Source organism: Corvus hawaiiensis, chromosome 21, assembly GCF_020740725.1.
Source record: "Corvus hawaiiensis isolate bCorHaw1 chromosome 21, bCorHaw1.pri.cur, whole genome shotgun sequence".
Taxonomy (NCBI): Eukaryota; Metazoa; Chordata; class Aves; order Passeriformes; family Corvidae; genus Corvus; species Corvus hawaiiensis.
Genome location: NC_063233.1, coordinates 1,735,426 through 1,760,615, shown reverse-complemented (window position 1 = coordinate 1,760,615; position 25,190 = coordinate 1,735,426). Strand labels below are relative to the sequence as shown.

At 48.2% G+C, this 25,190-nt stretch overlaps 2 protein-coding genes and 1 long non-coding RNA gene across 8 annotated transcripts; 1 reads left to right on the top strand and 2 right to left on the bottom strand.

Annotated features, from left to right (window-relative positions):
- Window positions 1-1,268: 1,268 nt before the first annotated feature.
- On the bottom strand, window positions 1,269-11,976 carry RBM18 (RNA binding motif protein 18). The gene is made up of 5 exons (XM_048325429.1): window positions 11,759-11,976; window positions 6,006-6,132; window positions 5,105-5,191; window positions 3,250-3,335; window positions 1,269-1,886 (listed from the first exon to the last, which is right to left on the bottom strand). The coding sequence occupies exons 1-5, from the start codon at window positions 11,869-11,871 to the stop codon at window positions 1,727-1,729; spliced, it is 573 nt and encodes a 190-aa protein (XP_048181386.1). The 5' UTR covers window positions 11,872-11,976; the 3' UTR covers window positions 1,269-1,726.
- MRRF (mitochondrial ribosome recycling factor) lies at window positions 11,973-25,190 on the top strand. 6 transcript variants are annotated; one of them, XM_048325423.1, is made up of 7 exons: window positions 11,973-12,053; window positions 12,781-12,989; window positions 13,240-13,395; window positions 14,616-14,734; window positions 17,508-17,599; window positions 23,109-23,268; window positions 24,693-25,190. In XM_048325423.1, exons 2-7 carry the CDS (start codon window positions 12,839-12,841, stop codon window positions 24,768-24,770), a joined length of 756 nt encoding a protein of 251 aa, XP_048181380.1. In that variant the 5' UTR covers window positions 11,973-12,053; window positions 12,781-12,838; the 3' UTR covers window positions 24,771-25,190. The 6 variants fall into 6 exon arrangements, with proteins under 6 accessions (XP_048181380.1, XP_048181381.1, XP_048181384.1 ...); XM_048325424.1 differs by having other exon boundaries at window positions 12,003-12,053; window positions 12,778-12,989; XM_048325426.1 differs by lacking the exon at window positions 11,973-12,053 and adding an exon at window positions 12,298-12,474.
- On the bottom strand, window positions 14,734-20,802 carry LOC125336640. The gene is made up of 3 exons (XR_007207818.1): window positions 20,720-20,802; window positions 20,326-20,435; window positions 14,734-15,059 (listed from the first exon to the last, which is right to left on the bottom strand). It is a non-coding gene; the product is annotated as an uncharacterized LOC125336640 (long non-coding RNA).

Here is a 25,190-nt window from a genome sequence, read left to right as displayed (position 1 = left end):
TGTATTTAAATACAAATAAATATCAAAGTATGTTTCTGATGGGAGCACAGCCACACACCCATTTGAAATCAGGTATCTTCTAAATTCCTAATGGGAACAGAATTCAGAGCTGTTCTAAACAATGCAGATACAGACCCGGAAAGCTACAAATGTTAGACCACGCAGGAACAAACACAGGCTGTTCACAGAGAAATGCAAATGGGTGTCACTGACATTCAGAGGGGTACAAACTCCCAAGAATAGCACTTTTCCCTCTACTCAGGTACCCAAAAACTAGGAAACAAACATTAACAGCACAAGACCTACTTTTGAACAATTCAGGCTTTCAACAATCCTCCACCACAGACAGGCACGGCTCCGTTCCAGGTGCTCGGTTCGGCAGCAGGAAGCGAGCTCTGCCTGGAGGGAGGTGTGCTGCTGCTGCAGGAATACAAACCTCCCTGGGCTGTGCCACTGAGCAACTCCTGCCTGCACAAACCAGGTCTGTTTCCAAATTGTTTTCCTCCTCCTATTTGAGACCACCGTTAAGCAGCTTGGGGGAGCAGCTCAAGAGTGACCGATGAGGTCTGACAGGGCTGGGGAGGGCAAACATTGGAAAATCAGACCAGTGTCACCTGGACCTGAGCACGTGAGCTCTCTGACATCCCCCTGGCACATGCAGTCACAGCACTGTGTGCACAAAGGAGAAAACGCTGCCAGAAAATGTTTTTTCCTCAGATTTCTATTTTGCAGACATTTAGGGGGAAAACGTGCTGCGGATCAGATGGTTCAGAGCAATGCCTTCCATCAGATCTGTGGACTTGGCCCCTGGGGCAATCCCACTCACAGCAGGACCAGCTCACCACAAACACTGGTGCCACCTCACACCAAGAGGCAGCTGACCACCTCGACCAGCCAGTGGAAAGCAAAGCTGGGCAGGACAGGGGGCAAACACCAGGCTCATGGCTTGGCAGATGTCTCAGAGGCTGCAGTTACTCTCACACTGTCACATCTGGCTCATGAGGAGCTGCTACCGTCAGGGACCACTGAACACAAATGCCAAAGCTCAGGGCACAGCACAGACCTCAGTGGTGTGTAAATACACTAATTCCTACATGCAGGCACACACCTACAGCCTAAATGACACTGAAAATACCTGTGCTGTGTCATTAGCTTAAGGTTATCACGTCATAAAGTAACATTCTGGAGTCTGCAAATCAAAATGCAAAATCAATTGGCTTTGGTGCATATAAAATATTGCATGCACAGTTACTAAAGGTGTTGCAAGATCTATTTAAAATGAGTTTTATTGAGATGAAAAAGTTTTTCCATGATAACTACAGCACATGTTAATCAAAACCAAGTGCTTCCCCTTCCATTAAAACACGAATTGGAATACATTTTGTTCAAAAATACTTTAAAAAGTAATCAGTTAAATGGAGTATTTTTGGATGTGCTTTACTCCGAATGCTGGTTACTGTTTCTAATCTGGCTAATGAATGCACACTTAACGAGAGGTTGCCTGTGTGTTCATCAGAGGCTTTGAAGGGAACCTATTTCTCTGAACAGCCTTCAGCTGTGAGCTGCACTGGCAGGAGGCGCAGACCCTCAGGTGTGACAGAGGGCTGTGCTGGCCGTGCCCTGCTCAGGTGGCATCGTCCTTCCCACTCTACAAAAGTACAAAAGCATTGGAGGACTCCAGGTATACAAAGCAGTGTTTCTTGCTACCATCATCCACTCATAAGCATCATCTTCTGGATTTCCAGGCAGCTCTAGAGTAAGGAGTAGTCCTTTTCTTATCCGGTGGTTTGAAGTAAGAATAAACAGGTGCTGCAGGATATTCTGCGTCTGGATTTTCTGCCATCATTTTCAGCTTGGCTTCAATGGCCTTTATTTTTGCACTGACACTGGAAAGAGAAAAAGCAGAAGGGAAATTGAGCTTGATCTTAGCATGAAACCCAACTACAGAAATCCAGAGATTCTGCTGACATGAGAATCCTCACTGCACAAGGAGGGGCCAGACAGCCCCCACTGCTGCATCCACAGTGAAGCAGGAATGCACTGCCCAGAGCCCACACTGCTGCATTTCAACCTCTGCATGGGTTTGCTCCTCCAAGGGACACCTCAGCACCCCAAAATAACGGCCCCTGCACCTATTCAGAGCTTTCTTGAGGACGCTGAGTGAGACAAGAACACGACCAGCCTTCCTACTTCATGTGAAATGATGTCATTTCAGGAGGTCTGAGCATGTGCAGCAGAGCACAGCTCGGAGCAGGCTGCTGGGAGCAGCAGAGAAATGAAAGCCAGACTTCCTCCCAGCTACAGCCCGCTCGGGATGGGAAAACCCCAGACTCCAATTAGGTCAGGAAGAAACATTATTTCAGCATTAGCAGGGTTTATCCCAAAGGGAGAAGCTATCCTAGGTTACACCCCAAATTCCTAGGACTTTTGTTATTCACTATCCTCCACTGGGTATGGACGGGGAGGAATGTTCCCTTCCCCGCGGTGGCTTCTTGCACCATCCATCCTCACTAGAGCAACCCCTTTGTGCCACTGATGCAGTTAACAATCTGCATGACTCAAACCCCTCTGCTCTTTACCTCCTAGCCTGTTACTTCTGAATTCCAAGCTCATTTTATCTCTGGGAAAATGCATTAATCTGGTCCTGGTTCCTCACAGGATTCCAGTGACAGAACACAGAGGAAAACCACACACCCTTTCAAACAAACTGAATTAGCAAAGCAGCACCATGTGCTTTAGGTAAATGCAGAGGTTGGAGAATTTAACTACATCCCACAGACAAGACCTACACAGGCAAAAAACCACTGACAAAAAACAAAAAAAATAGTTTTATGCGAAGTACTACCCGTGATTTTGTTTTAATCTTCAGCCACTATAGTAGAACTTCTTGCTCATAAGCATTTTGCTGAAACAAATTAGTACAGTAAAAACCCTCTCACTGAAATCCACATGAAGTGCAGTGATTCTGGCCAAGGGAGCTGGAGTGCTACACATTCCCAATTCCCCTCCTCACCTCATTCCCTTCCTACCAGCCACTGGCTTTGCACATTAGAAAATAAACTTCCAGTCTGAAGTATCCCCCATCAAGTGAGTGACTTCACAGGCACTGCCCTTTCAAAAACGGCTTTTTTGCCATGCTAGATTTTTAACACAAACAATGCCAACAACTCTAAATCTTACTGAAAGGGAAGAAGCTGGTTCCCTGCCAGCCCCACAGCTGGGTCACCTCTCACCCAACCCATCTCCTACCTTAGGTTGGATTGGGGCGGCTCTGTGCTGGAAGACGGCTCCAGACTGATTGGAAGGATCTTCTCATTTTTATTGTGATCATATCTCTGCAAGCAAGAGACCAAGGACTGAGTCAGCTGCAATTAGGAACAAAGAAACATTTCCCACAGATGGACTTTAAAGCTGGATTAACATAGCCTCAGGTTTTGTGGAGCTTTTGCTAGGAAAGATTTTGGTGGCCAAACGCTGAAAGAAATCCCAACCACAGTATTTGGTTAGTACCAACATGGAATGCAGACTGGATACTGAACAGTTATGTGCACTGTACTGTGGATCCTTAAACCTTATCCTGTCACTTCTTGTTCCCCTCTATGTAAGGCAGGAAGCAAAGATGGTAAATTTGAAGGTAACTACTGTACTGTTTGCTATGCTCTTTATGTGCAGAGCCAGAAGGTAACCCGAGCACATGACTGCACGGAACCGGGCAGTGCTGGGAGAAAAGGTGGGAAAGAAAAGAAAAAAGACCAGTTAGGAACCACCTCCTTTCTGCAGAAGGCAGCTTGTGAGTCTGTCATCTCTGTAGGCAACGGGCCTCCTGAACTATTTGCAGTGTTCTGCTTCCTTATTTCGCTTGGCACAGAGTCAGGTTTGTTTTTCAGCAGAGCTGCTCAAACTGACAGCGTCTGGTGAGCCTTGGCCACTCATCTCAGAGCTGCTCAGCACCGTGCTGGTCTTGTCTAAAACAAACTCTTGTTACAATAAGCCAAAGTTTTGTGCTGTTAAGTCTTTCCATTCAGGGATTAGAAAATGCCATGTGAACCGAGGTGATTATTTATGCATGTTGCTCCCCAGACCCTGGAGCAGCTGGGCAGATACTCACTCCTCCAGCTCAGACTCCTTTCGTGGCCTGATCATTCCTCAGGCATCCGGAAGCACGTGGCACTCCAGTAGCTCCACGGCTACAGAAAATGGAGACTGGATTTGCACAAGCTTGGATGTGCAGACAAGAGCCCTTGAAGTCAGTAACCAGAACAATGTGGTCTCCTTTAATGAAGATACCTGGTCTGGTTTTTTAAGCATCCGAAACAGCTGCACTAATATATTTGATAAGACAGAGCAGAAAGCTGCTTGGAGGATAATCAAGACACGCTAAAAGAGAACTACCCAAAAGAAAATAGCAACAAGCATCTCCTCTCTGCCTCCCCCAAAATCTGTTTATCTGCAAAGAAAGTTATTCAAAATAAATTGCTTTATCAAATACAAGATAGTAAATAACTGTAGGAGAAACAAGACAAGAATTTAAAAAAATTAAAATAAGGATGTTCCAGAAGGTACTGCCTAAGTCAATCTTAAAAACTTGATTGTTTATGTGACAGAACAAGGAATAAAAGGATATTTAGCTTAGATGCAGAGTATGTTACTTTAAAGTCAAAACTAATTAGAGCTGCTGCCGCATAAGTGCTTTCAGAAGTGGAACAAAGTAACACAGTAACCGGTAATTGGGAATTTCCATACCTCTCCTATCCAGAAAACCACAAAGGGAAGGATTCAAACTTCCAGCCAATTACTCACTAAGTTTGGGAAAAGTTAAAACATGGACATTTATAGAAGTAATCTGTTCACACTGCTCTGACCAGAAACCCCCTCCCAAAGAACCCCAGGTTAAAGGGCCTGTCCTCACTCACAGCTAATCCAGCACAGTTTGGGTAGACAGGAGAAGATGTAGATTGTAAACATCAACTCTCCAAGTTATATCCTAGAACAGACTGAAACTATTTTTTGCCAGTCCAAGACAGACTTGATAAGAAGGCTTTAGTATTAAAGTTTTTCAATTTTGCAAACTAAAAGCAACTCTTCTTTCCAGCAACCAGCTTACCTTGACTTGTGCGTGTGCCCATCGCACCACCAATTTCTTGGAAAGGGCCAGCTTCCCATTGAGACACTGGATTGCCTTCTCTGCTTCCTGCACAGGAAGACAGCTCCATAAACAAACCAAGCCTGTACTCAAAACTGACTTACATGGAAAGAGCCTTTTTTTCTTTGTTATTCAGCCTACTGTAAGTACAGCTCATTGACAGCACAGAAAGTTTATCCCACTGTATCCCAATCTAGGGATATCTTCAAAAGACTCCCAGTAACCAGACTTTATCAGCCTTGCTGTTTAATTCTTTCATTTGTTTTGGGGGACGAAATGGGGAAAATACTCAATTTTGAAAATACCAAACATGGAGGCCCTGGGAACAGCATTTGGAGGAAGGTTTCTGGTGCAGGAGAAAACACTGTGACTCATTCCAGAGGTTACCTGTGTGTCATTAACACCTACCCCTGCTCAGTCCAGACCCCGCTCCTGTGCACTGGGACCATGATCCACTCCGTCCTGTTCTGGGCTCAGCAGTTTTGGGACACTCCCATAAAACCTGACTCACAGCAGCTGAAGATTTATGGCAATGCTGCTCCACCTTGCTATGAATAATTTTCTAGAGCTAATGCACAGTGTCAGGGCTCTTCTGACATCCTTATCACCAGCTGCAAAATGGACCAAAGAACTGGCCCTTTCTGGTTAGCATTAAAAAGCAGGATTCAGGAAAAGACAGCAGAGGAGAATCACTACTGCTACTTCCAGGAGCAGGCACAAAGTGGCTGTGACAGAGCAGAGCTGTTAGAATCTGTGGGTTTGTGTAGACAAAGTACTGAATTTATCCCTTCCTGTTGTAGTTTTAAATAAGGGGAAAGAAGTCAGTCATTTGTATCAGAACTTTAGATAAAGAGCAACTTACCTGTTTGGTTTCAAAGTTGACAAAACAGTAACCCCTCGGCTGCCCTTCCAGAGCACCAGACTTGTGGAAGAGAAAGTCAAATTGCTTTACTTTGCCAAACTTCTGAAGGAGTTTGAGGAGGTGGTATCTGAAGAGAAAAGAAAACATTTGTGACATGGTTCATCCCACTGACAGTGAGGAGATAGAGAGGAACCCCCGACACACACACATGCAGCTCACACTTGGTAGCAACACATTCAGCTGAGTCACACACATTCCCCACTCCCTGCAGAAGTGGGTGCCCTGTGCAGCACCCCTTCAGCATCCACAGCTCTGAGCAGGGTTACCAGTGACTTTCCAAAACCCAAAGGCACAAAGCTCCCTCCCAGCAGTGCCAGCTGAAGGGCACACAGATCTATTAATAGCTGCCTTTTGGACTATTATGCAATGACTCCCAAGGGGTTTGGGAGGGCTTTGCCTCCTGCCTCACTAAATCACTCCTGCTTTTAAACATAACCCTCCTGTCTCCCTCTCTCTAGCCCTGATGTGACCACCTGAAGCTCCCCCTGTATTCTTCTCCCAGCACAAGAAGTCTGAGCCCACAATCCACAGCACCCTGCATCCCTCAGGATCCTGCTCCTCCTGCTGCCCTCCCTCTCCCTGCACAAACTCATCCCTTCCCTGTGCCAACCAGTGTCAGTGCACTGGCAAGGACACCCCAGGGCACACAGACACTTGCCTGGAAAAGATGGGGATGTAGGAAAACAGAAGAATAAACAGAACAACCTGCAGCCAGGAATTGCCAGTAGACCTCAACAAAAAAGGCAAAGGCACCGGCCAGCCCTCAGTATCATCCAGCCCAAATCTGCCAGTGCTTCTGGCTCAGACAGCTTTTCAGTGACATGTTCATGGAAGTCAGACACTTCTTTAGCCAATTATCTTCCTGCCATCCAGTGGGGAGTGTGCTGTTTCCAATAAAACTGGGGAAAGCCAGAGTAAATCTGTCTGCTTAGTATCTACTGCATTGAGCAACTTAAAACAAGGAGCACATTTGCTGTACAGGCCACATCTAATCCTGAAAGTTCTTTGCAGCTTTTTTTGGTTCCCTGGGATTGAAGTGTTTAACAACACTGGCTGGCCTAGGAGAAAAGTGACACTCATTGTTCCTTCACCGCCTGACCCCATCCCTGGCCTCTAAGGATTATTTAAGTGTTTAATAAGGGTGTCTTACACAGGACTCATCTCCCAAGCAGCTGTACAGTGTTTGCTAGCAAACCACACAGTCTAACCCCAATCTTTAGTGTTTAAGGTAACACTCAGAGCTCACAGAGCCTACCAGGATAACACCAGGCACTGGATGAAACCTCCCATGTCCAGACATGAATGGTCAGTAGTGGTCCAAGACAGCCAAGTGCACCAGGCGACTACAGGGACCGTCCAAATGGGAAGGGCAGACAACATTTTTCCTAATAAAGCCTGATAGGATGTGTGAAAAGGGCCTTAGCCCTTTGTTAAGCCTCAGAAGCCAGGCAAGAAAGTTCCAGGAATGTGAGTCATCCCACAGGATGGTCACGGTGGACATTCAGGATGTGCACTTTTAAAGAGGTGAAGGTGCAGCGTGTGTACAGACGAGCGGTGCAGAAGGGCCAAGTTATCCCCCGGGGGAACACACACATTGTCATTGATTATGGAAGGCTTCCTACATCCTTTGGAATACAGATGAAGTGCATGGTCTTCCAAGAAGCCCATGAGCTCTCAAACTCTGCTCAGAAAGCAAGGGAAACACAAAAGAGCAGGGCGAAGAAAAGGAGCTGATTACACAGTAGCCAAATTTCACCACCTCACACTTCCAACAAGCAGACACAGATGTGCAAGTGAAAAACTGACTTTGGAGACATGATGTATAAAAAACTCCACATGTTGGACTTCCAGAGCCTCCAAAATATGTAAACGCACCTCAGGTTTGTTTCTGTAAACATACTGCTACAAAAAAGCCCTCGGAATTTCAGCAGTATGGAAATAAAGTCCTTACCACCAGGATGCTGTTGCCCTTTTGGCCATTACAGAGGCAGGGGAAGGGCAGGGAAGATTCTCCCTGAGTTCTGCACTAAAAACCTTGCAGCTGCTTTGCCAAAAGGAACTCTCTGGGGGTGTTTTTTTTCTGAGAGCATCTGTGTTCAAATAGTACTTTCTTCGCAGTGAGGTGATAGTTGCTTCTTTAAAACAAATTTCATCAACAGTCTAGAAGCAACTTATGTCATCTATTTTATTTAGAATCCTTTTTCCAACCATGCCTGCAATTTTACAACTGCAGGTCACCTCCTCAAGGTGGAACAGCTCACAAATCTCGTGTAATTAACGCTTCAGGCTGTGATTATGGTTTGTTATTGTTAAAATAATGAGGGCATTAACAGTAACTTGACAAGTAGTTCTTCAGGCCAAGAGGTACCGAAGAAGAAAACTGTCATGGAAAACCTGAAGCCTTATGAAAAAAAAAAAAGGTGAGAAGATGTAAAAAGCTTTACTATGGCAACAACGTGGGTCATCCTGAGCTTGGAAGTTGTTGGCACCGCTGCGGCCCCACCACGCTGCACAGATCCCGCGGCCAACCTCCATCTCCACTTCCTGTCATCTGATGTGAATGCGAGACAAACCTGCAGCTCCCCCATTTCCTTTTCCTCCTCTCTTCCTCCTGGCACCCCGAGCGCTATTCAGACGCAGGCAAGGCTTCCTCTGAACAATGCTGTCCCAAGGATCCCTCGCGGGGACCGGGCCACATGCGAAAACTATTATTGTGAGGAATTCTGCCCCACTGGGAGCCAGCGGGGGTCTGTAACAACAGCTTGTGCACACATTGTTTTCTAGGTGAGACTCATCGAGATGGGATCCTCGACAAGCAGCACAACAGCTGAGGAAGTTGAACACCAGCTACTTCATACCCGTGGAAAATGAATGGGCATTGAAAGGCTACGGGAAATCAGATAATGTGAACCAGAGAGCTGAAAATGAAATCTTTGCCTGTCCAAAACCCTGAAAGGTCTCAGAAGGCTTTACAAACAGGATTGGGCAGAAGAGGCAATTCTACCCCACCTGCCACACGCAGAGGTAACGAAACCACGTGGTTTTGCCCCACGGGATGGGAGCACTGAGGGGTGATGAGATCACACAGCTGAGCCACAGCACAGCCCCTGCCCTGCTGTGCAGCTGGGGCACAAATGCTGCACCAGATGCCCATGGTGACAGTGGTGACACCAAACCACAAGGAACCACCTGCTGCTCTCCTCATGCAGACCCCATGGCAGGGACCTCACAGCTTCTGGATCGCCTGGAGACACCGTCCTTTGTCAGCAGCAGCTGTGAGGTCCCCTGGTGCCAGCCCTCCTCCTTCCAGCTGCTAAGCACACACTCAGGAGACTCCCAACACCACCTGCTTCCACAGGCAGACAATCCCTTCAAGGATGCTGGATAAAAGAAGTCACCCACAAACACTACCAGCAAGGAGGAATGCCCAGCTGAAGAGCCACTGTAACCCAGTGCACAGGGTATGCCAGCACCCCCAGCTGAGTCACAGTCACTCAGGGTGTGCAATAACCTCCCAAAAGCATCAGCTCCCAGGCTGTAATTTGTGGGCAGCCCTACATTTATAAATGCCTGTTCCTGCAGCTTGTGCTCCAATGTGTAACGCCCCAGCACATGACTGCAGCTACGGTTTGCTCTTTAAATGGAAGTCTTGGATTGATTCAAGACTTTTTGATCTCATTTCTGCTTGAGAGTGTCACAACCACTTATTAACTCTGCCAACAAGTCAATCAACCTTACTCTGTCTTAAACAAATCCAACATAGAAATAACAAAGGCAACTCTTTAAAAACAGATAAAAGCAGCAAATGCCGAAACATTTCGCTTTCAGGGGTTTGATTTAGTCATGTGAATAATAACCTCAACAGGAATAATTCAGAGGAACAACTAGAACAAGAGATGTAAGCCCTTAGCATGAGAGAAAAAGGGTCAAGATGATTTATAGAAACTTACTGACCACACACTTTCTCTACATTGACAATGTGTTAAAAGGAGCTTCCTCTTCCTTTATTCACAAGGAAATGGACATACAATATCATTTGCAGGAGAGAAGAGCCATTTTAAAGCAAAACAAAAAGGAAGACACAGAATTATAAAGCCTGAAATAAGCAGAAAGCACTGTCACTCATCACTGGGCAAACTTTAAACATTCAGGAGCATGGAAGCCCTTTAGGTTTGAGAACCCTGGAGGAAACACCAAACTCACTTCCATCCAAGTGATGAAAGCAGTAAATTTTGCCATATAAAGCTATTACTTATCTGGCCAAGATTAAAAGGAGCAACCTCTACTGAACGGGTCTGACAGCACTGAGGATCACCCCGGGGAGTGGAGGATCCAATGCACTTACGTCCTCCATTCCTCTCCTCACTCTAACCCAGTTCCTGAATCCCTAAGGACCCAGCAAACAACACTCAAGAATTCCTATATCTAATTGTATGTGGTCAGTGAATGTGGACAGACCACAGTAACAGAGCTGTGGGATAGACGTTGTAATTAATGCAGAAACCTCCCCAAGCTGAATGGCTGAAATCACAATGCATTAATGATTCCATTTAGAGGCTATTAGGGAGCTGCTCTGTTCAGATGAACCACACTCAGAATAAAACCCCAGCACCTGCACACACACAAAAAGAACCAGGAAGAAAAAGTATTCCACGGCAGACACACACAATAGTTAATCAAAAATGCTTGTTTGTTATGAGTGTGTAAAGCCCAAATTGTTTTGGTTTGCTTTCCTTTTTATACAACCTAGTGATTTCACAGCACACTATCCAAATATTGGACAGCACATCATGTCCCCTTGACAATTTAGCTGTTCAAATGTTATGCTTGCTCAGGAGATAATTATCTGTAGCCTGGAGAAAACACAAAATGCTCACACACGTGTTTGATTCATGCACTTACCAACCACAGCAGCCAAGCCCACCACTCCCCACCATCCACTGCTCCAGCCACTCTCCTCCGCTGAACTCACACCCAGCAAAATACCAAAACAAGGCTCTTGTTTGACACAGATCCCTGGCTGTCAGGTCTTCCCTGCCCACTCTCATTTCTCTGCAAACCCCAACCACTCGGGGTTACAATTTCCAGGGCTGTGCCTTGCTTTACCATTGTTTGTACTGCTGTCACCCTGGAAGTCTCCAACCTGATATTCTACACTTCCCTACTTCAGAGAACAGGGATGTTTTCAGCCCCTGGGCTCCCAGCCCGAGCAGCGTCTCAGGGGGTGGGTGCTGTTTGCAGGAGCCAAGGACCTGCCTCTGAGCCCCTCGGTCTGTGGGGGACACCCCACAGACAGACACACCCATATTTTAGGCGACTCCCTGCCTGCATCAGCGCCCAGCAGGCACGGGCTGCTCCTCAGAGTGCAAATCTGCTCGAGAGGGCGACTGTCACCTCTCGCTGCGGGGCAGAGGCAGGAGCTGGGAGTGCTACAGCAGCCTGTGCTGCCTGCCGGGCACGGGAACACCCCCCAACACCCCGGAGAGGTGCTGGCACCAGAGATGGAGCAGTGCTCGGGCTCAGGCTGGGCCCTGGGGGCAGGGCAGGGCCCGAGGAGGGGCGATGCGGCACCGCCCGGGAGGGCTCGGTGCTGATGCGGGAACACGGCCCCGTCCGGGGCGGTGCCGCTGCGGGGGCGGCGCCCGGGGGGTTCCGCAGGGCGCGGATCGCGGCGGTGCCGCGCGGTCACTCACTCGGTGATCTTGGGGTCGAGGTTGCCGATCCAGAGGCGGTGCCCGTCCTGCAGCGCGCCCTCGGAGAGGATGGAGGCGTTCTCCAGCGGCAGCGCCTGGCGGCCCGGCTCCATGGCTGTGCGGAGGGTGCGGAGGGTGCGGGTGGCGCGGGGGGCGGCCCGGGCCGCTCTCACCACCCCCGCGGGGCCGCGGCCGCTCCGTGCCCGCGCAGGCCTCGCCCCGCCCTTGGCGCCGCTCTGTGACGTCACGCTCGGCCCGCTCCGATGACGCTGCTGGGACGCGCGGGGCTGTGACGGTGAGCGAGGCGCTGGCGCCCGCCCTCCCCCGCCTTCCCCTCCCCTTCACCGCCCCCGGGCCCCGATCCCCGACCCCGATTCCCGATCGCCGGCCCCCGATGCCCGCTCCTCGGCCCGGCTTTCCACGGGGCACCGGGGCCAGCGGGCCGGGGCGTCCTGAGAAGCGGGGGGTGGTGTGGGCGGGGCCGAGGGGCGGGGCCTGTGCGGGGCCGGGGGCTCCGGAGGGGACCGGCACCGGGGAGGAGGGGCAGGGGTCGGGTGCCCCCGGCGCAGGGAGGGCCGGTTCCTCCGGTGGCCGCCCGCGGCAGCGCCCCGGGGAGCGAGTCCCGTCGGTGTTGCCGCAGCTCTGACCGCAGCAGAGCCGCAGCTGCCAAAACTCCCCGGAGCCTCGAACGGCCGAGGCTGGAATGAATAAACCCTGTGAGTGTGGAGGTGTCAGGCCTCGTGAGACAGAAATTAAAGTTTCGGCCCAGCTGATGTGCAAGCACCCGATAGATACCGTGGTGAGCTGTTCCCGCTCAGCAGCCGTGGTTTTTGTGTCAGACCCGTCTGGACAGATGGGTGAAGGCCATGCTGATACCGTGGGCACGGGCTGGAAGCCACCGACCCCTATTCACTTTTTGCCCGTTGGTCACTGCAGAACCCCAAACCTGCTGCCCACATCACTGAGCTGTCACCTTGCCCCCACAGCCGCCACTAAGACCTGAATCTGTTTGGTTTTAGCAGGCCAAGCAGCCCGCCTGCCTTTCTCTTCTCCACGTGAATCAGAGAGGAGCTGTGAGCAATGGCTTTGGCACTGAGGTGCCTCCGCCCTCTCCCGTCCCTGCTGCACCGGTCCTCGTTTGCCATGACCAGGTGGCTGCCCCAGGCTCCCAGAGGCTGCCCAGCCTGTGTCCAGCAGATGCTGCTGAGCAGACAGCTGGCTACCAAAAAAGGTAAAAACAACTGGTTTTTTCATGGTTTTGCAATCTCTCAATATTTATATAATTTTATATATTTATTTATTTTGGCTAACATGCTCAAGTGCTGAGCTCTTTACTCATTAGAAAATACAGTTACTTTGGTTTTACTTCAGTTTATCTTAGACTCAATTGTAAATCTGACCAGGCCTTTAATACCTTCTTTCTACTTTCTAACTAACTTGTCAGAAGTAGAAACTAATTTTTTTTTTTGTGTAATCTGCAGCTAAAGGTAAAGGGCAGAGTCAAGCCAAAGTGAATATCAGTGCTGCCCTAGTTGAGGATATTATCAATTTGGAGGAAACCAGTGAAGACATGCAGGCAGTCATAGAAGCTCTGAAAGAAGACTTCAGCAGAAGTCTCAGTGTTAGAACCTCACCAGGTTGGTAACTTCCTTGTATGTAAATAAGGATACAAATCCTAGTAGCGGACAGCTCCAATTTTTCCAAAATTGGTTTTTTTTTCCTGGAATTATCCGCTGGGCATCCAGTTGCTACAGCCCTGACATCCCCAGCTAGAGGCTTTCTTCACCCTGAGCTTGACCAGGAAGAATCCATTTTTGTTAATAGCTTCCTGGAAATAGCTTTTTTAAGTGGGAGATGTCAAAAGTGTCTAACTGAACTGTTTGCAGATGTGATGGAGAAGCAGGTTGTCAGCTAATGGTGCAGGAGGGCAGGAAAAATCCAATTGCCATTAAATTAGCCTTTTGGAAATTGCCATTGGGCTGGTGTCTGGCATATACAAACTTTTTCTCTGCTGTGCATCTTTGTGGGTAGTGACCTGTACAGGCCTCGTTCATGTAGTGGATTTTGTGTTTTAGGAAGGAATGTGAATATGTTTGACTAGGCTGCAGTTACCGTAACACTCTGAACATACGCATTTGTAAGTGTATCAAGTTTCAGGGATAAAATTTAACATTAAACAATGACCAAGTTTGAATCATTCACCACCCCAGCTCTGGCAGGGGCACTTCTGTCTTTAATGGAGCTGGAAAGCGTAGCTCAGTCTCTTAACTATTTATTTGAACCATAGGTATTTTTTTTAATTGCACTGATAAAGTACCTCCTGTCCCATGTGCCTTTTGGCCTGTTAACATTTTGCAGCAGAAAGTAGAGAGCAGATTAAGAGTAGCTCAGGGAGAAACTGAATACTTTAAATTAGGCAGTGTACAACACCCCTCTGGGGGCCTGGAGAAAAAAAAGAGGAGTTTAAGAGAGCACTGCTAAGTTAAAGACAATATTTGTCTTGATTTTTACGGCAACATTTTGATTTTCTTTAAGCTGTAAGAATTAAAAAATAACCATTTCCCTTTAATTCTTAACAATCCTGCTTAGTTTTCCTATTCTAGCAGCAAAAACAAACAAGAGTTTTGTTTTCATGTTTTTGTGCTTTAAAGCAGCTTTGAAATATTTAGCTTGTGAATACACAGGGGATGCCTGAACACAAACAGCACCTGAAGTCTGAATAAACACCATTTTTTCCTTTGTAACCTCTGTATTCTGCATGGCAGAAGGGAAGTGGGACAGTGTGGATGTGTTTTTCTTCAGCGTCGCTGCACACTGGTTTATCACACTGAACCTCCCTGTGTTTGGTTCTTTTGAGGGGCCCTGGATCACATAACTGTGATGACAAAAGATGGGAAGTTTCCGCTGAACCAGCTGGGGCAGATCTCACAGAAGTCACCGCAGCTTATGATAGTGAACATGACCGATTTTCCAGAGGTAAGGGCACATTGGGAGGGGAGATAATTGCCATAGGAACAAACAGGTTGATGCTGAGCAAAGGAGCGTTTAGACAAAATCAGTCAAACGTGGCAGGGCTGCAGACTCAGGCTGGGCTGTGTCACTTTGTGCTGACACAGAACAGAAGGGGCATTTTGCTGCTGACAGCAACTCCCCAGCCCCATGTGGCCCCCAGAGCAGCTCACCTGCAGCAGCACAGGGTCACAGGAGAGTTACGGAGTGCTGTGGTTGCTCTCAGGGTTGTATCCAAGGAGTGCCATGGTTACGGGGATTTGCTTTGCAGGTGCTTTCCCCTCAGTTGGATCTGCAAAACAACACGAAGCATCATGGACCAGATGCCAGGATTACCTGTGCCCTTCCAGCCCTCCCCATTTCCCATGCATTTATGGGAAGTCCTGAGCACACACAAACTTACCTGAACTGCGCACGTGGCTGCAATGCTGTATCAGCCCCATTGTATTTATTTCAGTTCCTTGTCAAGATGTAGCCATGCACAGAACCAGATGTGTAATTGGAATTTTTGCTGGGGACTTCATCAGATGCCTCTGAAACTTGCTTATGTATCACCAGGGCTGTGATACCCCAGAGAGTTCATGGGAGAAGCTGCTGATGGAGCCTGTGAGCTTCTGAACAGCTTCCCTGGTGGGATTGAGCTGGCTCATGCTAAGTGCTGTCAAAGAGCTTGACTCGGGCACTGCTGAGGTTGGCCAGCTCCTCTCTTGGCAGCACCTCCAGGTCAGAACCCGAGGCTCTGATTTATCTTCTGTGAGAGACAAGTTCTTTTAATTTTCTGCAGGAGCCTTAGACCTGCCCCTAAATGAGGCAGCAAATCCAAATCCCAGCTCAGGATCAAGCCCTTGTGATGCCCTGCAGCAGGTCCCACCGACGGAGCCGAGCACGTGGGAGCAGCAGCGATCGTGAGGTTAACGATTCATCCCGCTCCAGGGCTGGAGCTTTGCCAAGGCTTATCTCTATTTATTTTGCAAAGGCTTTCCCCAATTAATTAAGTCAGCAAAGTCTCAGAGGAGGTCAGTGTAAGGCACTTGATGCCTAAGTGTTTCTTAAAGTGTATCCCATGTGCATAAAGGCTCTGAAGAATGGAGGCCCCTCATCAGCAAGGTCTTGCAGAGTGTCGGCGCTGAGAGGGCTGGGGAAGCCCCTCCATGGCTTATCCCATGTCCAAGCAGGAGCTCAGGCTGAGAAATGGGCATGTGAGAAATTAAATCTCCTCTACATAGCATTGCCTACATTTGATTTTTAAGCCAAAAGACCACTTGTCACTTGAGCCATTTCTCTCAATACTGTTGTTTTATACCCATACCTGTTTTGTGATAGACTGAACTAAAACCATCACAGACACAATCACTTGATGTCATTATTTACAGCATATAGTCAGTACTTCATGACATTGAGAAGCAAATAAAATTGCTTGAAGAGTCTGAGAAATAAAATAATCATAGAAAAGGACTTGCAGAGCCAGTCTGTTTTCCCAAGAGTTACAAAACCACTTTTTTTAAATACAGTTATTTTTTTCATGGGCTGCAGGAGGATGGGGGCAATATTGCAATATTTTTCTTCTCTCATTATTTTCCTCTTCTTCTATCTCCTCCAATATTTATGTTAAACAACTCAGCTTTTACTGAGCCTTTCTCTCCTGCAGAACAAGCACTGTCCACGGAATAACACATTTACATTCCTAACGTGCTGAGATCACTTTGGTTGCATTTTCTCTGCCCTTGTAGTTTCAGGGGACAGCAGTTGTCTCCTACAGAACACCAACAGAGCATTCAGTGATGTCACACATCAGGAACCTGAACAAATCTGCAGAGTTTTAGTTTGTGCCTCAGTTGGCAAAAGCTGAGCTTTATAAATACAGTCTAAGCTACATAAATACTGCAGCAGCCTGGAGCTAAAGTTAATGATGGCAAAGAGTATCAGAAATAGCATCGTGCCTAGTAGGAGATGTGAGTGCCACAGGAAAACAGACTCCTGGGGCTTTTCAGAGTCGAGAATGAAGTGACCTGGCAGAGCCCTGTGGGAGCTTCCAGTCAAACCCTGCTTTAACCCCAAAGCATGGAACACTGTAGAGGACCACCTGCACCCTGTGATGGAGGTGAAGCCTTTTAATCACCTTGCAGTCACCAGGCAAACCTGCCACCCCACCTTCTAAGCAGAGCAGGGTGTCAGCCAGCAGCGGGGGAGTTTCGAGAAGTTAATCCTCAGTAATAAGCTGTAAAATAAACAGAGCTGGGCACAGGCACTGGTTCGCAGCCATCTGCTACTGCCCTGCTGTCCTGTGGTCAGGTTGTAGTGCTGAAGTGGTTAAGTTCCTTAAGGTTTCAAAATTGGCACTGGGTGATTTCTAGGGGGAAACATTCAACTGGAATTTTTAAATGCTCAGAATCTTTCATCTCCTTTGCCACAGTCAGGCCCTGCCTTGGGAATTTATTGCGGTTTCACTCTGCGTTGCCTCAAACCATTCAAATAGTTTCAAAGAAGCAAAACAGTTTTCTTTTGTTGTTGCTTCGCTTCCCCTCTCCCCCTCCGTGCCCCCCTACCCCAATACGAGCGGCCGTAGTTTCCCATTTGGTTTGATCAAAGCTCTCTGCACCAATGTAACTTCCTGATCTTACTGGTAACAGAAGTAAATGTTTCCATGTTCCATGGAGATGGATTGCCAACTATTGACAGAGTTCTGGCATATGGGAATGATTATTTCCTAATTCCCTTTACCTTTTGATCTGTTTTACAGAGCACAGCTGCAGCTGTGAAGGCTATAAGGGAGAGTGGCATGAACCTGAACCCAGAGGTGGACGGGACGATGATTCGGGTGCCAATTCCCAAGTGAGTATTGATGCCCGAGCTCATCATCATGCAGGATAACACAGAAGGTTGCAGTGAGTCCCCTTCAGAGGGTAAACATGCATGATTGCTGCATATCCCCATGCAGCTGCTTTCCAAAGAGTTCAGGTTCGGGAAAAAATCAGAGCCCTTAAAAGCATCTTGTGAAACCTCTTCCAAGTGTCTGAGCTCTAAGTCACCACATCTTGGCATCTGATGATTGGTCTTATTTTTCATCTTCCCTCTGCAGAGGAAGCTTGGTCCTAGCTGGCTGCAGCACTTTGAAAGAGAGAGCCAAAGGCTTTTGAAACTGTATTGCTTTAATTCAGGGACTGATTCTTTGCTGCCCTGTTCTAAATTCCTGGAGTTACACCAGCACAGAACAGCAGCAGTGAACCTGTAGTATTAGGAGAGAGTAGCACCTTGCTGCAGAGAGCACTAAAAGGAACTGATGAAAGTGAGAGGCAGGAAATTTATAGCTTTGAAAGAAAAATCTGCTCACACTTTTGTGTAATACACAGTGTGTAACTGATGGCTGTGTGGAAAATTTGGTACAGGGCTGGAAAAACAGGCTCCCCCTGGGCAAGGGCTGAGCATCACTTCCCTCACCCAGCACAAGTGTCTCCCAGCCCTTGGACAAGGCAGGAGGTGCTTCTGCATCCGTGCTTCAGTTTGGATCAGGAGAAGTGATCCTGGCTCTACCTGGAATGGGGGTCCATTCAGATGAAATTAGAGAGCTCCCAGCAGCTCCACTCGCTGGCACACAGAGCCTGTCACAGGGCTGGGTGGCACAAGGAAAAGTCATGAGTTCCTGTGGGTGCTCAGACCTTATGGAGCATCTGAATACCCTGGGCAGGTGTGGCTGGGCGTGGTTTCACACCATGGTAAAGACAAACAGCTCCCACACGGGATGTGCACAAACCCCTTGCACGTGCACTTCCTTGCACAAGCAGGTGACTTCTTGGTAATGATGAACCAGGTATTTCTTGTGCTGTAAATCTCCTTTAAAAATTCTGTGGAATTTTACCCAGCATTTTGATCAGAGAAGTCTAATTGCAGCCTTCCGTTGCTGTCGGTGAGAGGGAATGACATTATCATTCTATTTGCTGATTTTCTTTCCCTGTGCTCCCTGCCCTTCCCCCATTCCTCAGGAGAGGAGGCAGAGGAGGAGGAGGGCACCATTATCTTCGTAATTGCTGAGGCTCCCGGGTTGCTGCACAGTGGTTTGATTGTTAATGGGCACTTGGGTCATCCTTGAATACGAATTGCAGGGGAGGAAACTCCAAAACTGCAAATCCCAAGCTTTAACAAAATACCGTGTTTTTAAACAAATGTGTACGGTCTGTCACTATCTTCTGTGGTGCTGCAGAGCGAAAACAAGTCTTCTCTTCCCAGGGAAGCTCTGTCTCGTGTGCTCCCGTGTTCCTCTCCTGTGTCAGGGTTGCAGCTCTTGGTCCCTTCTTGGCTGCTTGGGAGCCTGGGAAGTCCTGAGTTAAGGATTTTGGCTTGAGAGCTGTGCCCTGGGGGTCTGCCCTCACTGGCATCTCCAGTCCCTTTTGCTCTCTAGCTACATGTCTGGGGCTCTGGGAGTTTCAGCCACTTACCAAAAAGACAAACAGACCGTTCCAGCCTTTTAAAGCCCCCTAACGAAAAAGGCAGGGCAGAAATAATTATATCCCTCATTTAATTTTTTAAGTTTTCAAAGTTTTGCATTATTTCCAGCACTTTGTGAAAGAATATATGACAGACAGATGCAGTGAAACTGCAAAATTACATCAGGTGTGCAAAATAAGCAACAAATCAGAAATGAAGAGACAATATTAATATTGGTTCTGCAGACTTTGGTTCTTTCATGAAGGGAGGCATAGTAAAAATAAAACCAAATCCAAACTGTCCTTACCTGTTATTAAAACCACTCTTTAGACTGACCTGTCAGCTGGACACACATGTCTTATTTTCCCTTGTGCAGGTCCATCTGTGCTCCAGAGTGTTTCAACAGAGCATTTAAAAATGGAGCTTGCTTTTCAGTATTTATTCTATCAGTTTAGTTTTTGCAATGCAGTTTTAACAGAAAAAATACACTCGTGTCGTTGGTGTTTACTTGTGCCAGGATCCCTCTGCTCCCCAAGGCATTCTCCTGTTTGTGTGGCTAGCACTGCATAGGCAATATTTATTTGTATAAAAAGTAACCTCTGAGGGTTTAAAAATAAAAATTTAAAAAAAAAAAAAAAAAAAAAAAAAGAAAACCAGCCATGGGAACGTTTGTATTGGTTGATCTCTTGGCCGAATTTGACCTGACCTTGTCTTTTATGGTATTGCCTCATTTTTAGATTCATCTTTTTTGGACCCATTGTGTTATACTGGATATTGTTTGTAAATCAGTAATATTTTTACACATGCTTTACTGAAAGCCAGATGACTCATTTGAAAGTTTAATGACTCATTGTGAGTCCTTTTTTTTCCCTTTGGCCTTTAAGAAATACGCAAAGATACCTATTATGGGGAGAAAGGACCAAAAAATGTCATGTGAAAACACCCCAAAGCTGTTTTGAGCTGCTCCTGCTCATCGTCAGGAGCCTCTCGCTTGCCTTTTATTGAGCAATAAATGTTGCACCCTGTGTTTATCTGCAATTATGAATGCAGAGTGTTTAGTTTAGCTGCTTTCCTTTAACTAATCCCTCTCCTTCACAGGAAATTCCTGGTGTTGGAGGTACAGAAATTGCTCTTACCAAGAGAAATGTCTTGTGTTGAGCCGAGCTGGGTCATATCCTCTCTGAGGGTCTGCTCTGCCACACGCAGGGGTGGGACATGGAGGGCTGCAGTGCTTAAACCCCTGGAGCTGGGGGAGGCAGAAAAAAAGATGTTCCTTGTGGTGTGGTGTGTGTTGTGACCCCCCTGACATGTCACTCAGCAGGCTTTGCCCTGGTCCAGGCAGGACAAGGCTGTCCCTGGGGGAATGGCAGAGATTGACCCTGGTGCTCCATGGGCTGCAGGGGAGGGCAGCTGGGTGGGACCTTGTCCTCATTCCCCATCTGACACACTTTCCCCAAGTTCACTTCACACTTTGTTTTGGCTTTAAGAGGGGGTAGGGGCAATGGTTACTAGACAGAAAAGAAAACATACCTAAGAACAGCTTAAAAGTCCCAGATCTCAGGGCAGGATTAAAACAACTGTCCTTAGAAACCTCGGGCCTGGCTCGTGTTGATGGATTCCTTAACCAGAAACAGCATCTGCTTGGAAAAGTGTCCGTTTCTGGCATTATTGGTAACATTGCTGAGAATTTACACACAGTCTGGCTGGAACATAAAACCCGCTGAGAAACTCCCCGGCACTGCGCAGTGATAAAAAGAAATTGGTGTTAATAAAGACAGACAAGGAGGCATGAAAGCTGTGACCCAGTGCCAAGAAGCAGAGGAAATCTGGCAGCGCTGCATAAACAAAAACATTTCCTTCAAGGCTCGGCAGCCCCGGGCAGGCGAGTGATACCCTCGGCACAGCTCGGATCGCCGAGCTCGGGCTCCCACAGCTGAGCAGCCCTGCTGCCGAGCGGCTCCCTCCCACCCAGCAGGAGATGGGAGAGATTCCCAGCTCCCTCCTCCAGGCTGAGCAGCCAGGATTGACTCCCCACCCCCCCAAAAAGCTGCCTGAGAGCGTGACCTCATGCAGACCTGTGCCTGTGAGCCGGCTTTGGGGGTTCCAGATGTGCCGTGGGGCTCTGGCTGGGAGGTCAGACATGAGAAGCCCCAGAGATGTCGATGTTGGGGTGCAGGGGAACCACGAGGATCCCTGCTCGCTCCTCCTGGTCAGGCATTTGGGCCAGGCTCGAGCCTCTGCTGACCAGAAGCCCCCTGCCACATGAGATGAGTTAGGCTGGAGATGAGGAAAAGACTCTTCCCCCAGAGGGTGGTGGGGCCCTGCCCAGGCTCCCCAGGGAATGGGCACGGCCCCAAGGCTGCCAGAGCTCCAGGAATGTTTGGACAATGTTCCCAGGCACAGAGTGGGATTTTGAGGTTGTTCTGAGCAGGGCCAGGAGTTGGACTCTTCCAGTTCAGGATATTCTGAGATTCCATGTGACATTCCCTGGCACTTCCCTCCACAGTCCCTCAGCAAGAAAGGGACAGGCCGGGCTGCCCTGGGTTCTAGGGCTGGGTGCTGCTCTCTGGGTCTGCCAGCTTTCCTAGCGATCCCAAATTCCTGTAAGTGCTAACTGGTTCTGGGAAGCCTCTTCCCTCTGGCACTGTGAAATAGGGATGGCTGGTGAGAGGCCAGTGCCTCTGCAGACACTGCTGCCAAACACCTGGCTGTGGGGACGGGCCGAGGGTCCAGCTGTGCCCCCAGAGCCCCCTGTAACTCACACCCACCGTGGGGCAGAGCCCAGGGACTCTCATCCCACATTTCCTGAGCTCTCTGTGGAAAGAGTCCTGGCCCCAGGGTTTTGGTGACCCAGGCTGCTGCAGCCAATTTCTAAATACTCCTGTGAAATGTTTATTTTGCAGTATCACCCCCACGCGTTCTCCTGCTAGTGAGTCTCAGGGAGTGCACCAAGGTTTTCCTTCTCCAGGCAGTCTGGAAACTCCAAGAGCTTTGAAAATAATTTAAATATTATTGTTAAGCACCAGCAGTTGACAGTGGTCAGCTGTAGGTGCTGGAGCTTGACCCGAGCTGAGGGGACACATCAGCCATTCCTGAGCCTTTTTGATGGCCAGACCCACTCATCACGAATTTTTAGTTTGGGATAGAAAATTGAACATTTTCTTGTGGTCTCACATCAGGGGGAAGGTTCACCTGAAATTCTCCTCTGCTGAGTTACCTGTGGCTTACCATGTCCAGCAGCATCCTCTTGTCAAACCAGGTGTCCATATCATCTTGGTGGGAAATCCAGGTCATGGTGAGCTGGAATAAGATTGAGTGAAAGAAAAGCTCTGTAGCTTCCAGGTACGTAATTCAGGCTCTTCAGCTGCAGGGAGACAAATCCGGGTTTCAGGAGCAGACTTATCCTCCCAACTTTGCAGGATTGTGCTTTTTAGGGTGACACTTTTCAGTTCCATCTTTCGGGTCTGGAGCTGGATTTTTCCTCTTTCCCACACATGCTTTGGCAGCAGGAAGTAAGGAAAGTCTGAACATTGCAAGATGACTTTCAGGCACTGCAGCAACAACTACAAAGCAAGATTCAGTCCAAGATCCCCAGCTTAGGGCTGGCCTGGAAATTTTCCATTCTAGGCTCCAGACTTGCTTCCCTGATGCTGTGCAGAGCTGGCAGATTTTCTCAGGTGGACCACAGCAGAATAAAAACGTGCCCTGAGCTATTCAGTCCCTCTGCCCTATGACACAGGGTCTCCACACAGAGCCAGCTCCATCTAAAACCAGAAGCTTTTGTGTGTCCCTGGGCATGACAGCACCAGTTGGAGAGGCTCACTCATTTACCCAGAGTCCTTCACAGAAAATAAATCTGGCTGTGCTACACATGACACTGCTTTTCCTTTTGGTGTTTTTCCTCTCCTCTCTCTCCTAGAGTCACGAGAGAGCACAGGGAGAGCCTGGTCAAGCTGGCCAAGCAGTCCACCAACAAGTCCAAAGAGGCCCTGAGAAAGGTGCGAAGCAAAAGCATCACCCAGGTAAAGAAGTTCAAGAACAAAGTGTCAGAAGATACCATCTGGCTGCTGGAAAAGCAGGTAACTTTTCTTTCCTTCTGCCATATGATGGTGTCTCACAGCTCTGTGGTGTGTTTGTCCCAGCCCTTGCTGACAAATCCCCAGCACTGAGAACCCAGTGGGAGAATGGGCAGCCCTGGGATGAATTTTTGGAGTTGGCAATGACATTTGTATCTGCTTTGTGAAATTTGGGGCTTCAATCTCAAAGCCAGATTTATGATATGAATGATTGTAAGCTGACACAGGAAAAAAAATTCCCCTAAAAGCTTTTATACTATGAGGGATTGTTGCATAAACCAGCAGAATTTAGGGAGCAAAACAATCCACGACCACAGCTGTACCACCACTCATGCAGTGCCTGGCCACTGCAAACTGGTGTTAATGAGCTTTGCTCCAGTTGTTATTAATGAAAAGGCTTGCAAGATTATCTCTGTTCTGCGTTTTTGGCTCCAATTCAGGAAAATACTTAAGCACATGCCTAATTCCCTAAGAGCAGATGTCACTAAAGTCAATTACTTGGGCATAAACTCAGGCACAAGCCTAAGTGTTCTGCTGAATTGATGCCTCTGAAGGCAGGCCATTACTTCTTAGCTGTTTGTTTATTAACAGCTAAAGTTAGATACATCACAAATGCTCCAGGACAGTTCTCTGTGTGCTCACAAAAATAAACATCGATATACAGAGCGTTTGTGCAAGCAGGAAAAATGGCCATGCCATTGTAACCAAATCCTGTTGGGAAGCAGCTCTCCCAGAGCAGACAGATGGTTTTCTGCATTGGTAGAGGTAACATCTCCAGTGGAATTTTTTTCCTGTACCCAAATTTTTCATCATGAGCAAAGGTCATTGTCAGACCTTGGGAACAAGCAGATGTTAATCCTGTGAAACCAGTGCATAACCCCTGGTGTGCTCGAGTCTTTACCTGCCTGCACATTTTCATCTCTTCTGCACACTGGCCGTGCCCATTTCTTGTTACCAAGAGAGCTGATTCCTGGGCAGGGCTTGAGCAATCACCATTTTCTTTTTACAAGAAATGAACAGATTGTTAATGATGTGTGAATTCCTGGCACGTGCACAGGCTGTTACCGCTGTGTTCCGATAGTGCTGCAGGAGGTAACAGCTCCTCTTCCCTGGTGCCAGCACCAGCAGGTCTCTGCCCTGAGTCTCTGTTAAACCTGACCAAGCCACTTAGCTCAGCCAGGAGCTTGTGTGGGCATCTCTTTTCAGAGCCTTTGACCAGTCCCTGCTCTCACACCTTGGGTGCCACACTGGCACAAATTCCCTGAGGGCTGGTGGGAATCCCGATGAAAAGCCATTTATTGCCCCAGCTCTGTTGGGGTTTTATTGGGACTTCAAGCTTTGTTCCAGAGGGTGATTCAGTCATTCCTTTCCCTTTGAACTGTGGCACCACCTCCCACAGAACTCTGATTTGTACTGTCTTGCCACAGATCCAGCAAATGGCAGATGAGGCTGCCACGGAGATGGACAAGCTGCTGGCAGCAAAGACCAAGGAGCTGCTTGGATAAACAGCATCCCAATGGCCACACTCCCCCTCGAGGAGGAGTGGACTGCCACACACCCCAGCAGCCTCAGGGATGGGCAGGGGCAGCTCGAGCAGCTCTGTGCCTTGGCTGCTCACTTTGGCCACCTTGGGGTGTGCTGAAGGGAGGGGGGAGCTCTCCTTGCTTGTCCTTCATTTAGGCGGGAACAGAATTGAAAAAACTGAGATCAAAAATAAAATATCAGGAAGGAGAACTGGAAACTGCTGGAGGCACAGAGGAAGGACTGCCCTGCTCACCTCATGGCCTGTTTGTGCCCTGCACCATCAGCCCCCTGGAGCCAGGACTACGCACAAGAGGAACCCTGCCTGTCCTGCTGCAAACCTCAGCGTTTGTTTTTGCTTGAAATAAAGTCAAAAGGAGGTGTGGAGCAGCAGCCTTGCAACA